The sequence below is a fragment of the Condylostylus longicornis genome, unplaced genomic scaffold (assembly GCF_029603195.1).
Source record: "Condylostylus longicornis isolate FDR11 unplaced genomic scaffold, ASM2960319v2 ptg000044l, whole genome shotgun sequence".
Classification (NCBI taxonomy): Eukaryota; Metazoa; Arthropoda; class Insecta; order Diptera; family Dolichopodidae; genus Condylostylus; species Condylostylus longicornis.
The window spans coordinates 10,346,131-10,361,541 of record NW_026578013.1 but is presented as its reverse complement, the minus strand read 5'-3'; the positions used below and the strand labels follow the sequence as shown (position 1 = coordinate 10,361,541).

Sequence of the window (15,411 nt, the reverse complement as noted above, 5' to 3'; positions counted from 1 at the left end):
ATTATAAAACCAAAATTCTTATTCTTTTTTATAATCAAATTGTAACCTATATTTTTTTGATGGTCTCTAGTGAAGCTTTTGGTGTAGCCCCACTGTGATTTAAGGTAAAAAAATTGAAAACTTATAGAAAAAAATTCTAAAAAATTATGTCATAGTTTTTAGTAAAAAAATAAAAAATTTTTATTTTTTGTTAATTTCAAATTTTTATAATTTTAATAAAATCTGTGCATATTTTTTTTTAAATATAATTTCAAAAAAAATCTACGTTAGATATGTAGTTTTAAATTTTCATTTCGAAATTTTTTTCAGAAATGCATACATATGTACATAATATATACGAACTATGTTGAAGTTTTTAAAGACTTTTATTAGACGTACAGAAGAAAAAATTCAGCATTATATTTATATATGTATGTATATATGTATATATTGGCATATGATTAAAATACGAATTTCTTCAAACACTTCAACTTTAAATTTTGACGCAAGAATTTATAAACTGCTGTGCGTATATTTAATTACTATGCTTCGCAATTTAAGTTAAATCAAATTATCGCAAATCAATTTTTAGTTGAACCTGTCTATGTTACTGATTTGCAACGTCAGTTAAACACACTAAATGACTAAAAGCTTCACTTAACTCAAATTCAATCTGCAAAAAAAATCATGTGCTGCACTGCAGTCTGCATAGTTGTTTTAAAAACTTACGGCTGACAGAAATACTTCTTTTTTGACATTTTTTTTATGTCAAGTAAAAAATACAAGTTGTCATTTTACACGTGCATGTTCTAAGTTTTGGCTACTTGTACGTAGTATAAGGATTTTAAAGAGTTTTGGTAGTTTTGTTAAGAATATAATTAACGTTCAATGAAATAAGTGTTTTTAATTTTAATAAAAATATCAAAATAGACTTATATATATTTTGAAAATGGGTAAAAAAACAAAAGTTGGGAAAACAAGAAAAGACAAATTCTACAAATTAGCCAAGGAAACTGGTAAGAAATATATTGAAAACAAAAATATTATGGCTAATGAAAATAAATTATAGGGTTCAGATCACGTGCGGCTTTTAAATTAATTCAGCTTAATAGAAAATTTGGATTCTTACAGCAATCTCAGGTATGTATTGATTTATGTGCAGCCCCTGGAGGATGGATGCAGGTCGCTAAGCAAAATATGCCAGTATCATCCATTGTTGTTGGTGTTGATTTATATCCGATTAAGCCAATTACTGGGTGTATAAGTTTAGTTGAAGACATTACAACAGATAAATGTAAGACCTCTCTTTCAAAAGAGCTAAAAACTTGGAAAGCTGATGTTATTTTGCATGATGGGGCGCCGAATGTTGGTAAAAATTGGTTATATGATGCTTATCAACAAATATGTTTGACTCTTCAAGCTCTAAAACTTTCAACAAATTTTTTACGCAGCAATGGTTGGTTTGTAACCAAGGTATTTCGATCGAAAGATTATAATGCTTTGTTGTGGGTCCTTAAACAACTTTTTAAGAAAGTTCATGCTACAAAGCCTAGTGCATCACGTAAAGAATCCGCAGAAATTTTTGTTGTTTGCCAAGGTTATCTTGCTCCTACCAAAATAGATCCAAAATTACTAGACCCTAAATACGTTTTTGAAGAATTAGATTTAGATAACAAAAAACCTTCTTTGTTACACCCAGAAAATGTAAAACGTATAAAAGCAGAAGGTTATACAGAAAAGGAAGTTTCGTTAAGAAATGAAATGTCAGTCATTGATTTTATGGAAAATGAAAATCCTCTATTAGCCTTACAGGGCGCTGGGAGTATTTTGATTAATCATGAAGGTGTAAAGAATCATCCAAAAACTACTTTGGAAATATTAGAATGTTGCAAAGATATTAAAGTCTTAGGTCGCAAAGATATCAAGGGTTTGCTATTATGGCATAAGCATGTTAGAGCAGACCTTTTTAAACAAGAAGAAAAAAAAGTTGAAGAAGTGGATAACACGACGCCCATAAAAGAGTTTACAGTAGAAGAATTAGAGGAAATTGAAATGGAAGAACTTGAAAAACAAATTGCTGAACTAACTGAAGAAGAAAGAAAAGAGGCGAAACGTAAGAAAAAGAAAATGCTAAAAGAAAGGGCGAAATTAAATGAAAAAATGAATTTAAAAATGGTAATAAAAGGAGATGAAGGTCCAAGGGACGAAGGGGATGATGGTGTATTTGTTTTAAAAGATATTACAAATGAAGAAGAATTAAACGCCTTACAAGATATAGCTCCGGACTTTGTTGTTGAAGATGAAATGTTAGCAGGTGGATTCATACCAAAATACAAAAAGTAGGTGTATGTCCATTGCTCAAATGAATGAAATTTTTGTATTTATTTTATTGCTCTAGGTATCAAAAAGAAGAATCTCATCTTGATGATGACGGGAATGTAAATTCAAAAAACGCTACAGATGACGAAAATGAATCAATTTCTTCAGAAGAAAGTAACTATGATGAAACAGGTTTGGGTCTGAGCGAAGATGAAGACGAAAATAAAAAGCTGAGAATAAACAAAACAAAAAAAAAGAAAAAAGAATTAAATCCCTTAATAAAATCATGCGATTATAGAGATAAAGACACCAGACGACAACATCGAGTGCAGTTGTGGTACGAAAAAGACAATTTGAATGTAGCAGAATCTGAAGATGAGGAACATGACTTGAACACTTTAGCTCATGAGTTTAAATCGAAAGGTGTAGAAGTTTTATCAAAAGATAAAAATACTATTGAAAACGAGTCAAAAATTCCTTTGGGCAAAAAAGCAAAACGAAAAGCCCGTCATAATCCTCTGATGTCGGATTCATCTTCCGGTGAAAGTAGTGAATCAGAAAATGAAACAGTTAAGGATGACGTAATAGATAAAGGAATTCCAAAACGTAAGTGAAGCAGACAATAAAAGAATAAAATTTCAAATTCATTCTTATAAATTTCAGAAAAAAAAATTAGATTAAATGAAGAAGAATTAGCCCTTGGTTCAATGCTAATTAAAGGCAAGAAAACGCGTCGAGACTTGATCGATGCTGCTTGGAACCGATACACATTCAATGATGAGAATTTACCGGAGTGGTTTCGACAAGATGAGGAGCAGCATATGCGTACGCTTTTGCCTGTACCACCTGAAATTGCAGACGAGTACAAGAAAAAGGTTCAAGAGCTGAATATTCGACCTATTAAAAAAGTGATGGAAGCAAAAGCAAGAAAAAAGAGACGTGCAAAAAAAAGGCTAGAAAAAGCTAAAAAGAAGGCTGAACAAATTTTAGAAAATGATGATGGAACAGCTAGAGACAAAATACGTCAAATTCGCAAACTATACAAAAAGGCAGAAGAGAAAAAGAAAGAAATAACTTATGTTGTATCTAAAAAGCACTTAGCTGGAAAGAGAGTTCGTCGCCCACCTGGTGTTAAGGGCCGTTTTAAGGTAGTAGATCCAAGAATGAAAAAAGATAAACGGGCTACAGCAGTTAAAGAGAAACGTAATAAAAAGTCAAAACGAGGTTAATTTTATTTTCTAACATCTGTACATGCATTCGTATGTACGGGTCTGTATCATAATTATTAATACATATGTATGTATATTTAAAAAAATTGTAATTTTCTAAATGTACAGATTTTATTTAAAAGTTATAAAGAAACGGATTTGGAGTTTTTTTACAATAATTTGCTGATTTTAGTGATTGATTTATCGACACATTGCATGTACATTCAAACATTTCGATCTCAATTATGACGCTTCGTTTATTAAATCCAAGAATATTCTAGTCTAAAACATTTCATTTGAAAATTACCAATAAAGTTTTATACTGGTTGAATTTTTTATTTGAAAAAATAAATAAATGTACATTATATGTAATAAACGCTCAATAATGTAAACTAATAGTTGCCAAAAACTTGTAATTTACTGTTTGCATATACGACAAAATCTACGATTTAACCAGAGTTTGATGAAAGTCATGTCATAAATCATAATATGTAATGTAAACTCTGTTTGACATGAGATTTCATGTTACATACCGAACTTAAGGGAAATTACTTTATCCTTATCAGATTTACTGTCAGATCTGAGCAGCGATCCGCCAATCCGTCCGAGACAATTTCAATCTAATATAAAATAGCTATCAGACTTTATCGTATAGTGAATCTTAGATTTTGTCTTTTATGTAAATAGTACCCAAGAAAAGCTTTAAAATATTTTTCAGTTCCATATTGTAAAAACGTTTCCATTATAAAGTTTCAAATTTCATATGGGATACAAAAAACTTTCAACAATGGTCCTTTTTGAAAATTTTACATGGTGATCAAATGAAATCTGTCATTATTTTAAAAACTCTACCGTGAATTTAATTTTGTAATTGCTACTCATTTCAAAAAAGTCATGTATGTCAAAATTGATTTAGTCATTTTTGCATTTTAAAAATATATTTAAAAATGAGCGACGATAATTGGTCTTCAGAATCAAATGAAAATGTTGATAGTGACTTAAGGTAAGTATTTTGTTTAATTTTTGTATTTAGCAAAAATTATTTAAACTTATTTATAGTGGAAATTTTTAAAAAAATACTTTTAATTATAATATCAAATGACGTTTAAAATTAAAAATAACAAACGGTTTTTGTCAAATGACAGAGAAACTGCAACAGTTGTTTGCAAAAGTCATTTGATAATCATGTGACATTTCTAAAAAGGGCCAAGTAAAACGTTTCAAATTGTAAAAGTGCAGTAGTTTAAAAATATTTTATGGTGTAAAAATATTTTGATTACCTGCCTTTATTTTATAAAGTATTGTAAATTTTCGTTTTTCCTTTAGATACATTTTAAACCGGTACCGGCAAATTTCAATATTGCAATTGCTGCTTTATTGTAAAATCGTTGGGAGCACATTTACTCAATTTAACTATTGCGTCTATTTAAATCGGCTGCGTTAACTAACAATTACAAACGGTTTTTGTATCCTTAATTGCATGCATGTGCGCTTGAACATAAACCTGTGGAACACAAATAAGCAATTAAACAGTGCAAAATTAAAAATTGCATGTCAATCTGAGCCCAAACTGTTGCAAAACAAAAAATTGCATGTCTGCCTACACCTTTAATATTTCAATGAGCCAGCACCAAAATCATGGTATAAAAATTCACAGGGTCTGCTGAACACCACTGGCATTTCAAAAGGTAACATAATAATTGCTTATAATTCTTCATAAAATAGGTTTGTCATGTATGTATATATTTTAATGTACATAACAACAGCAAAACGCAGTTGCTGCAATTATGAACTCAGCCTTCCGATAAACGTAATGTTGAGAAATTGGTAAACAAAATGTATACGTATGTATGTATGTACGTAATATTATGTGTATTATCATTGGTAAAAAATAAAAAGAAAACTCAATATTTATGAAATTGAGCTCCAAATTGACGAATTCTTTTAAAGTTGGAAAGGTTATAATGAGTATTTATAAACAAATTTTAAATCCGATTACTGGGGAAAATGGATGGCTACTTCAAGATGAATATTACGATTATCACCAGGTCTGCAAATGTAATGAAAAAAGTGAAGACAAATTATGTTATTTATTTTAGGACGTAGCACGTGCAGCCTTTGCTGATATGCTTCATGACGACGAAAGAAACAAAAAATATTTTTATGCTTTGGATAAAACTATTAAAAAACTCCACCAATCTGGTAAAAAAGCAAACGTTCTTGATATAGGAACCGGAACTGGTCTTTTATCTATGATGGCTGTAAAATGTGGAGCAGATAGTGTTTTCGCTTGTGAGGCTTTTATGCCGATGGCGAACTGCGCTGAAAAAATTATTCAAAGTAATGGAATGAAAAGTGAAATTAATTTGATTAAGAAGAGATCTACCGAAATTATTGTTGGCAATACAGAGGACTCAGATATGCCCACAAGGTGCAATATTCTAATAACTGAAATTTTTGATACGGAATTAATAGGAGAAGGCGCAATCGGAATATTTAACCATGCACATGCGAATTTATTAACAGATGATTGTATAGTTATTCCAAATTCTTCTAAAATTTATGCTCAAATTGCTGAGAGTCCACTCGTTTCTTCTTTTAAAAGTCCTAAAATTTTAGCTGATTTAGATGGAAATGTATTATTAAAAACTCCAAAAATAATTGAGAATTGCACTGGGGAAGCATCTGTACATGATATACAACTAAGTCAGCTAAAATTTGCGGACTACAAATTGCTAAGCAAACCTGTTGAAATATTTTCATTTGATTTCAATTCAAAAGTTGCACTGAAATGTGATGAGATTAGCAATAATAAAATAGAAATAATAAATAACGGAAGCTCTCAAGTAGTATTTTTTTGGTGGGAATTAAAAATGGACATTGATGGTGAAGTAATTTTAAGTTGCGCACCTTACTGGGCTCACCCTGATTTTGAAGAAAACTCTAAAAACAAAAATAATGAGAAAAAACCTATACAAAATTGCATACCGTGGCGCGACCACTGGATTCAAGGAGTTTATTATTTACCGAAAAATTTGATTTTACATAAAAATAAACCATTTTATTTAAGTGCTTATCATGACGAATATTCATTTTGGTTTGATATTAATAATGAGTGTACAGACAATGTTTTAGATCGCCCAAATTGCACATGCGGCTTTCATTTAGCATATTCTCGAAACAGAATAGGACAAATTAACAACAGTTTGAGAAACAAGAAATATTTATCTATTTTGGAAAACGAAATCGATAAAAATTCCGTAGTTGTTTCATTAAGTGAGGGATCACTTCTAGGACTATCGACTATAGCATTAGGAGCGAAAAAACTTTTTTGTTTTGAGCCCAACAATATATCACGAAAAGCTATTGAACTGTATGTTGATTACAACAACTTAAAAAATGTAAAAATGATAAACGATATTGATGAAATAGAAGATATCGAACAAGTAACACATGTAGTCGCTGAACCCAGTTTTACTACTTCAATATTACCTTGGGACAATTTTTATTTCGGAATCATTTTAATAAAGCTCAAAGAAAGACTAAAACAGGAAGTCAAATACATACCAATTAAAGCTAATATTGTGGTTATACCTGTTGAGTTATTAGACTTACATAAGATACGTGCGCCGGTTAAAATTTGTGAAGGATTTAACATGAATATTTTTGATTCCTTAATAAATGTAGGACCTTCTAGAAAAACTAAATAAGTATAAACTTAATATAAACCGTTTGTATAACTTTGCAGGATTCTATGAAAAAAGCGGATGCAAATATTGAAGCTCAGCCAATGTGGGAATATCCATGCAAAGCTTTATCGGAACAGGAAACAATTTTATCAATTGATTTCGGTAACTTCATGAAGCCTCTTCAAAACCACGGATCAATACCTATTAAATAGTAGGCTAGCTAAATTTATCTTTATAATAATAAGTACCTACCTATAAGCTTAAATTTTTAGTTCAGGTGAATGCAATGGTATTGTGTGTTGGATTGATTGGTATATCGATAATAAAACAAACAAAGGTATAATTTCAACAGGACCAACTAGCCCCATTCAAGTTGGAGAATATATTTCTTGGGATATGTTTACAAAACAAGGAGTGCATTTTACCCCTCAAACAAAAATTGTAAATATGGAAAATGTTGTCGAGTGGCAGGTGAATTTTCAGCCTCTTCAAGGCGAATTTTTAATTACCTTTAATGTAAAATAAAAAAAGTTAAAAAACAATTTTTGCATCTTTTCTTCGTTTTTTAGTTTTTTGAAATCTTCACAGATTTTCTTATAATACTTTTTTTAAATAAATTTAAGTTTATATACTTAGATATACATGAAAAATTCGTTATACATATACCTATAGAATTTTATGTGGTATGTACAACGTACTTCAGATAGAACTAAAAGAAATACGTCTGTAACTGCAGCAAAAAGGTTTGGTATCTTTACATATGTGTAAAGATCACAGTGAGTAACACAAAAAGAATATATTCATTAGTTGCTAAACAAGGGTATATAAAAGGTAAATAAAAGGCTATAATATATTATATACATATGTATTTATTATATATGAAACGAATTGAAAACTTTGTAGAAATAAAATGAAAATCAATTTTATTCTTTTAGTCATATTAAATTGTATACAATCAATTAAATGATATGTGTTTAATATACAAATAAATAAGCATGTTTATATTTTCTCAAAAATAAGAAAAATAGTTTGAAAAGATGCTTAAAAATCAAGTTTTATAATTTAAGATGTTACCAAAAGTTAAAAGCAAAAACTTTCTGGCTTTAATATTTTAACAAAATTTAATTTATTTTTATTGATCAGACAGCGGTATTAGGCACTTCATTGAAAGAAGAAATTAGAAAAATTGACTAAATAAAACACTTGTCATATATATATATTTTTACGTGTATGTATGTACATATTGTAAGCATGCTCTAAAAAACTTATGATCAATGTGTGTAACATGTACACGCTTTGAAGTATTTCTAAGTTATTTTCAATTTAAATATACATATGCTACATAAATTTTTTGAACGAACTGTTAAAGTTACTCCATGCTATTGAATTCATCAAAATTTTCAATTTTAATGTCCTCAAAAGTTATTGAATCTTCATTTATAATATTGAATTCCTCAACTTTTTGAGCTGGTTCAGATTTACTTTTGTGTTCAGTGAAATTTGTCCTAGTTTGCCTTTGTCTTTCAATTTCGATTTCTTTTGGATGTTCCTTTTTCTTATGAATATAAAAATTTGAATCATATGTAAAAGTTTTTGGGCAATAAGGACATGAATACAAGTTGTTACCAGTATGAGTTCCCATATGTTGCTGGAAAAATAATGAAATGTACATATAAGGTTTTTGATACTAATTTGAACTCATTATACTCGTACATACCCTTAAGGCTAATTTTCTTTTAAACTTCTTTTGACAAATGTGACATTCATGATTTCGCTGATCTGCATGTGTGTATCGTGTATGAATGTACAATGCCCTACGATTGGGAGATTTATGATTACAAATTGGACAAAAAAAATCTTCTTTTTCCGCTTCCTCGTGATGCTGCCTTTGATTAAAAATAGTTTAAAATATTTACTAAATTTGAATGAACTGTCTTAGTTTCACAAACCTATGCACTTTAATATATTTTTTATTCAATTTTGCTTTACATATTTCACATTCAACTTTTTCTTCCTCATTTTTAGAGTCATGGGATCTCATATGCTTCTTATATCGGCTTGTCGGAACCGGTTTACCGCAGATGTAGCATATTTTCGTCGGTAGACTATTATGAGAGAAACTTTTGTGTGACCTAAGGTAGAACTTACTTGGAAATCTATACAAAAAAAAATGTTTTAAAATATTTAAACGTAAGTATATTGTTTTAAGTCATTATCTTACATTTTCCCACATTCATCACATGGAAATGCCCATGTTTCAACTGGCAAGTGGTAAGCTTTATGCCTTAATAAAATTGATTTCCGAATAAACTTTTTAGGACATTGATCACACTGAACTAATACTCTTTCTCTAGCTTCGTGAATATCCCTCATATGATTCCTTAAAGAATCTGCTACACTGAAAGTTTTATCACATAATCCGCACCTAAAAATTATTTTAATAGCTCTAAGTTCTGTATCTTTAAAAAATGAAATACCAACTTGAAATGGTCCGGATTTAAATGGCAATCAATGTGGTCTATGAGTAAATATCGCTTTTTGAATTTTCGATTACAACATACCGCATACCCATTTTCTTGATGAATGAGACGGAAGTGGGATTTGAGTGCGGCTAAAGTGGGTGATTGCTCCCCACAAATATCACATGATAATGTCATATATTTGGAAATTTTTTGGTCAACTGCGTCAGCGTTTCTTACAACCGTGCTTCTTTTTCTTTTCTTTGTTGAAACATCTTTGCTGTCGACATTCTGTTTTTCCACATCTTTTATAAAAAGCTCTTCTCTGCTACTCGCATTTAATTTTTCTTTTTCTATTTCGTTTCCATTATGGACATTTATTATTTCATTTTTGGTTAATAACTTGTTTTTACATTGTCTGCTTAATCTGCACCTTGAAATTTTCTCTACATTTCTAATAACATCATCTTCATTTTTGACACAGAAAGAAGTATCTTCATTATCACAGATTGAACTTAAGTGATCGCTTGAAATGGCTTCTTCCACTTCACATTTTAATTCAGGTTTAATATCATATTCACTTTTCCTTTCCTCTTCCCCATTATGAGCTTTTTTTATATTTAAACAAAATATATAGAAGGATTCTATAATCAGCCAACAGTTTTTACACAACATTGGATTTTCTTTATCGGGCTAAAATGTTAAAAGCTAATTATTACTATTCTTACCCTAAATATAATTACAAAAAAACACACTTCACCTTAAAACAAACGTGCTTCTCAATAATATTTGGTATATTTAATGATATAAAGCCTTCTTCTAAGCCGTCGTATATATTTATAAGAGCTTCGCTTTTTTTAAGACACAAAAAGCAAATCATTTTCGTAATTCTTACCCATTTACTTTTACAATTTTAAAACAAATTTTGCAATTCGCAACCAGATCGTAACTAAACAACTTTGGCTTTGACAATTAATTTGAATTTGTCATTAAATCTAAATCATAAGTTTGTTCACTACCACAAAGTAATCACGACCGTACGTATTACAGATAGTTTCTCTGCCAACGAATTATAAAAGAAATATGTACTAATGCAAAAAATAATTTAAGCAATTAAAGAAATTATTTTTTTTCTTGGTGTCCCTTTCAAATACTTTTAAGCAAAAATGAGATAAAATAATGATGTTATCATTTTCTCGATGTTTATAGTCTTTTAAAGTTTTGTTAAGTAAAATTTAGTGTTTTAAAAACTTTTAAAAGCATAAAGCTGTCAAAACATTTGTTTTTCTTAATTATATTAGAAAGTTTTATTGTTGATAAAATGGATAAATTTGCAACAATTGAATTTAAAATTTATTCTTTTCTCGACATGTTTGGTTTTTCTAACTTTCACAGTTTTATAATCAAAAATCAAAATTTCCGCTTTTTTGTACAACTAAAAAATATTTTTGTGGTTGATATATTTTGGTATTAGACGTTTATTACCTACTTTACAAAGTTTCTTCAACTTTTCCGTCTGGTTTTTGTAATTAGAATTATTTTTCACTTTGAGATAAGTGACGTCACATTTTTCTCTTTTTAAAGTTTTGAAAAGACTTAAAGATTTAAAGTTTTTAAAGTTGTGTCTGCAAATTTGCATAATTAAGCACGTTGTATTCGTAGCACATCAGTAAAAAACAAAACAAATTTTTTAAACCTAATTTATTTTGTAAATTAATTTCATCAAGAGCAGCAAAATATCACAATATTTTATACGGCTTTGAAAACTTGAAATGAATATATTTTGTAAAATTTCTTATATTTTTAATTTTATATAACATTTGGATTTCATGCTTTATCGTAAATATTAAAATATATTGACTGAAAAAAGTAGTCTCATTTTAGAAAGAGCAATTTCCTTCTTGCTCGATTTTTCTTCTTCGATTTGTTATAAATGAACGTAGTGGAAAATCAGCTGATTTAAAATACAATTTTGAATTATTATTTTTATATTTTTGTCTTGTGAGGGAATTTTTTGTTATTAATAATTACAAAATAAATTCGGGTATATAATTTGGAAAGGTATGAGAGGCAATGACTTTGGAAAGGTATGAGATTGTGTAAACAGGAGGAATGGCCTCCTCAACAATCGCCATGTTCAAATTCGTAGAAAATTTTGATACGAATTTTTTGCAAGTAAAACAAGTACTTGAATTTAAAGAAAAGTAAAGAAAAAGTACATCAGAACGTATTTATTTGATAAATTTTCTGACATAATATATATTATATCTATATTTGATTTAAAATTTAATTAAAAAATTTTTGATCAAAACATCTGGGATAATAAAATTTTTGTATGGACCTGACATGGAAATATTCTCTTTATTTTAACAAAGGTACTAAAAATTTTGAGTTAACTCCTCTGCTGTCAATTGAAAGTCAGAATAAAAAATTTAAGTTTAATAAAAATTATTTCTAAGGTATGAGATCATATTTTTGATATAAAACTGGTAAATAAAGCAATTATTAACTTATTTGTTGTCACTTATAGAAAAAAAAAACGAAAATTTCAAAAAAGGATGCTGTCTACCAGAATTTTTGCAGGCATTTACCGACAAACTAGCAATTACAATGCTGCACCAATTCTTTCATTACTCAATAGAAATCAGTTTTACTCGATGAATTGCAATGATAATATTACAAGATTTTTGGCAAATAAAAACCATACGAATGTCTTAAATAGAAAAGTCTCGGGTAAAAATTTAATTGATATGTTTTAAGTTATTTCAACATAAATATTTGTATAATATTTACTAATTAAATTTATATTACTAGTCACATCTTTAGATAACTTACAAAACAGATATGTAGCCGAATTACCATCAACAACTATCGTGAGATACAAATCTAATTTACCTACGGAATTACCATCGGGAGATCAACTTCAAAAGTATTTTTTTAAAATATTGGGTTTTGTTTTAGATATATCAAAAACTATCATATGTTGGACAATCAAAATAATCCAAACTATTATGAATCATCCGAAAACTAAGCAGTATTGGGCACGTTTGCAGAACAAAATTGAAGATGCTAGGAAAAATTAAATATACGGTAGACAAAATTTCCAACCAACACGACAAAGAGCAGTCTAGAACCAATTTAGATTCTCAAATTTCTAAAAACACTCAAACAAACATATGTTTGTGTGAACAATAAAATAAACATATGTTAGAGAACGTATATTAAAAATACATGTGATAAATGTACATGCACATTTATGTACTTTTATGTTTTTAACGTTGGAGTTAATCAAAGTAACACCAATTTCATTTAATATTCGTATTTAATTTTATATGAAATCTCATATTTTCTCTTGCATTAATTTTACTAAAATTGAACTTAGCTTTCATTTCGGTAAATTCGAATTATCTAATTTAGTTATAAAGTACAATAAAATGGAACATGGAAAATATTTACTGATTAATATTTTGAAATAAATGTACCTACTTATTTACACAAAAGTTGTTTTAGTTATTGATTAAAATTAATTATAAATAAAATACATTGGGTACTGGAAAGTATTATAATAATTGTAATTTGTAAAGAGGAAATTTGTGTTATTCGCAGTGATTACGCGTTTACTTTACCGATTAATCGAAAATTAATCAGTTTTAATGCTTTAATTTCTATTTAATTCTTCTATACCTCTATATATATCTCGTTTTGTTGCAAAATACCATGAAATAGATAATTCAAAATTCGAAGTAAAAAAGAGAAGATTTGTAGTTCTGGACTTTACTGTCTGCTGTTGAATTTGGAAGGATAGTATAAAAATTAATAATCAATTTTAACAACAAATAATTTTAAAGAAAACATTTATGTAAGCACCTAGATACCTATTTTATTTGTATTCCTAGATAGGTAGGAAACATAATTTCCTTAAAATGTTCATTCCTTCTGATATTCTGCGAATGTGTTATTAAAATTCTGAAAAAAAAAACAAATATTGAAAGTATAATATATCAAGTTTATCAAAACAAAATAATACAGAAAATTAGATTATAGGTACTTTTAAATTATACGTTTATAGGTATGTATGTTAATATATTGAACATAAGGAATTCTATACAATATATGTACATACATACACATATCTTTTTCTTAATTTAAAAATGAAAATAAGATTTAATACAAAAAGGCTTAAAATGAAAGGCTTGAAAACAATTAGGAGGTTTTTTACATACATATAAAAAATATAAATTATGTACATACATTATGTATGTTAAAATAAGTAAATTACAGAAAGGTTCATAATATGTTTTTGCCGTTGATTTAAATATAAACATATGTATGCCCCCACGTACGTTTGATCTTAAGAATATTATAAAATAATTAACGATTTAAAATACCAGTTAAAATAATAAATTTCAAATTTACTGCGAAAATGCAAATTTGAAAAAATTTTTAGAACTGAAAAACTTATGGTTCTAAATTCCATACACATTTCTATTATATTATAATGTATGTATATATGTATATAAATAACTGTTTATAGGGTTTCCAGACGTCCCGGTTTTCACGAAATTTGTTTGCGTCTCGAGAAAAGGTTTTTGGACCGGTAAATTATCTCAAATTACGGTTTTTAAACAAAAAAAAATATATTAATAAAAAATATTTAGTCAAAGAGTTTGAACTTCCGGTTTTTTATGTGAGCTACATAATACTAAGTCTGTGTGGTAGGTATAAAATTTGAAAAAACATTAAAAAGAGTAAAAAGTGATATCAATTCTGGCAAAGAAAAAAATAAACAAGACGGAAAAATTGAAAAAACTTAAAACTTTTATAAAATACGTAAAACGTCAAATTTCAAAATATTATCACACATAAACAGTACACACATAATGACGAGCATATGTTTTGACAACTTTATGATTTTGAAAGTTTTTAAAATCCTAAATTTTGCTTTACAAAACTTGAAAAGACTTTAAACAATAAGAAAATTATGACGTCATCCTGTTCTCTCATTTTTCTCAAAAAATATACTAGATGCTTTGCATACTTACTTTCTTAAAGCTTTAAAAAAACTTTGTTATACCGGACAGACCAGTAATTATGGGCCTGATTGTCTATCTCGCTATTTTACTCGGAAAGTGAGAAGAAAGTGAGTAAATAACATACATATACTTGTATGAAATAATTTTCGAGTGAGGAGAATTATTTGGTATTGCTTATCTCGTTTTTTTCTAGATGCATTCAAAATTTATTCATTTTGCTTTTGAAAGTGAGATGTTCAATCGACAATTTGAGAAAAAATGCAAAAGTCCAATTGAAAAAATGAAAGAAATGAATCCAATTGAAAGTGAATAAAAAAGTGAGATACAGAATCAAGCTCATGTGTATGTACACAATCAATATTTTATATGTATACATATATATATGTACCTTACATGCATGCATTATTATTATTTAGTTGAGAAGACTTGCCAAAGTGGTTGATTGAGGGAACTTGGATAAAAAATGCTAATGCTAATCAGATAAACATTATATTTCCAACTCAAATTTATTAATTTATAAATTCTTTGTAAGTGGGAATTTAGCTCTATTTGCACTGATAAAGGAAGCACTAAAATCTAGTTTTAAAAATAGCAATTATTGTTAATTACCCATAGATTATTGCATATTTGTTAAAGAGAAAAATTTATTTTCCTAAAAAGTAAATATTAATACGTATTGTAGATAATCTATTGTTTTTATTTATTTAAAATAAACCTAAAAAAT

The 15,411-nt window shown here is 28.1% G+C and overlaps 4 protein-coding genes across 5 annotated transcripts; 3 read left to right on the top strand and 1 right to left on the bottom strand.

Annotated features, from left to right (window-relative positions):
• The first annotated feature begins 684 nt into the window (after positions 1 to 684).
• LOC129610140 (pre-rRNA 2'-O-ribose RNA methyltransferase FTSJ3) lies at positions 685 to 3,664 on the top strand. Its single transcript, XM_055522533.1, has 4 exons — positions 685 to 995; positions 1,049 to 2,318; positions 2,378 to 2,904; positions 2,962 to 3,664. Exons 1-4 carry the CDS (start codon positions 929 to 931, stop codon positions 3,525 to 3,527), a joined length of 2,430 nt encoding a protein of 809 aa, XP_055378508.1. The 5' UTR covers positions 685 to 928; the 3' UTR covers positions 3,528 to 3,664.
• A 1,695-nt stretch (positions 3,665 to 5,359) lies between these two features.
• Positions 5,360 to 7,720, top strand: LOC129610141 (protein arginine N-methyltransferase 7). Its single transcript, XM_055522534.1, has 4 exons — positions 5,360 to 5,554; positions 5,606 to 7,189; positions 7,255 to 7,406; positions 7,468 to 7,720. Exons 1-4 carry the CDS (start codon positions 5,420 to 5,422, stop codon positions 7,718 to 7,720), a joined length of 2,124 nt encoding a protein of 707 aa, XP_055378509.1. The 5' UTR covers positions 5,360 to 5,419.
• A 686-nt stretch (positions 7,721 to 8,406) lies between these two features.
• LOC129610284 (transcription factor grauzone-like) lies at positions 8,407 to 10,643 on the bottom strand. 2 transcript variants are annotated; one of them, XM_055522812.1, is made up of 6 exons: positions 10,415 to 10,643; positions 9,677 to 10,347; positions 9,417 to 9,620; positions 9,145 to 9,351; positions 8,913 to 9,081; positions 8,407 to 8,843 (listed from the first exon to the last, which is right to left on the bottom strand). In XM_055522812.1, the coding sequence occupies exons 1-6, from the start codon at positions 10,532 to 10,534 to the stop codon at positions 8,565 to 8,567; spliced, it is 1,650 nt and encodes a 549-aa protein (XP_055378787.1). In that variant the 5' UTR covers positions 10,535 to 10,643; the 3' UTR covers positions 8,407 to 8,564. The 2 variants fall into 2 exon arrangements, with proteins under 2 accessions (XP_055378787.1, XP_055378788.1); XM_055522813.1 differs by having other exon boundaries at positions 8,704 to 8,843; positions 8,913 to 9,077.
• Positions 10,644 to 12,065: 1,422 nt separating this feature from the next.
• On the top strand, positions 12,066 to 13,139 carry LOC129610356 (uncharacterized). Its single transcript, XM_055522915.1, has 3 exons — positions 12,066 to 12,113; positions 12,185 to 12,387; positions 12,469 to 13,139. Exons 2-3 carry the CDS (start codon positions 12,213 to 12,215, stop codon positions 12,735 to 12,737), a joined length of 444 nt encoding a protein of 147 aa, XP_055378890.1. The 5' UTR covers positions 12,066 to 12,113; positions 12,185 to 12,212; the 3' UTR covers positions 12,738 to 13,139.
• Positions 13,140 to 15,411: the final 2,272 nt, after the last annotated feature.

What these genes read in the sequence shown, in the direction of transcription:
- LOC129610140 (XM_055522533.1), top strand. Translation starts at nt 929, where the DNA reads ATGGGTAAAAAAACAAAAGTTGGGAAAACAAGAAAAGACAAATTCTAC. An exon ending in CAAATTAGCCAAGGAAACTG is followed by an intron (nt 996 to 1,048) that starts GTAAGAAATATA and finishes AATAAATTATAG; the next exon opens with GGTTCAGATCACGTGCGGCT. An exon ending in AGATAAAGGAATTCCAAAAC is followed by an intron (nt 2,905 to 2,961) that starts GTAAGTGAAGCA and finishes TATAAATTTCAG; the next exon opens with AAAAAAAAATTAGATTAAAT.
- LOC129610141 (XM_055522534.1), top strand. Translation starts at nt 5,420, where the DNA reads ATGAAATTGAGCTCCAAATTGACGAATTCTTTTAAAGTTGGAAAGGTT. An exon ending in AATATTACGATTATCACCAG is followed by an intron (nt 5,555 to 5,605) that starts GTCTGCAAATGT and finishes TATTTATTTTAG; the next exon opens with GACGTAGCACGTGCAGCCTT. An exon ending in GGATCAATACCTATTAAATA is followed by an intron (nt 7,407 to 7,467) that starts GTAGGCTAGCTA and finishes TTAAATTTTTAG; the next exon opens with TTCAGGTGAATGCAATGGTA.
- LOC129610284 (XM_055522812.1), bottom strand. Translation starts at nt 10,534, where the DNA reads ATGATTTGCTTTTTGTGTCTTAAAAAAAGCGAAGCTCTTATAAATATA. An exon ending in AGAAGCACGTTTGTTTTAAG is followed by an intron (nt 10,348 to 10,414) that starts GTGAAGTGTGTT and finishes TTAACATTTTAG; the next exon opens with CCCGATAAAGAAAATCCAAT. An exon ending in AAAGAAAATTAGCCTTAAGG is followed by an intron (nt 8,844 to 8,912) that starts GTATGTACGAGT and finishes TTATTTTTCCAG; the next exon opens with CAACATATGGGAACTCATAC.
- LOC129610356 (XM_055522915.1), top strand. Translation starts at nt 12,213, where the DNA reads ATGCTGTCTACCAGAATTTTTGCAGGCATTTACCGACAAACTAGCAAT. An exon ending in CTTAAATAGAAAAGTCTCGG is followed by an intron (nt 12,388 to 12,468) that starts GTAAAAATTTAA and finishes TTATATTACTAG; the next exon opens with TCACATCTTTAGATAACTTA.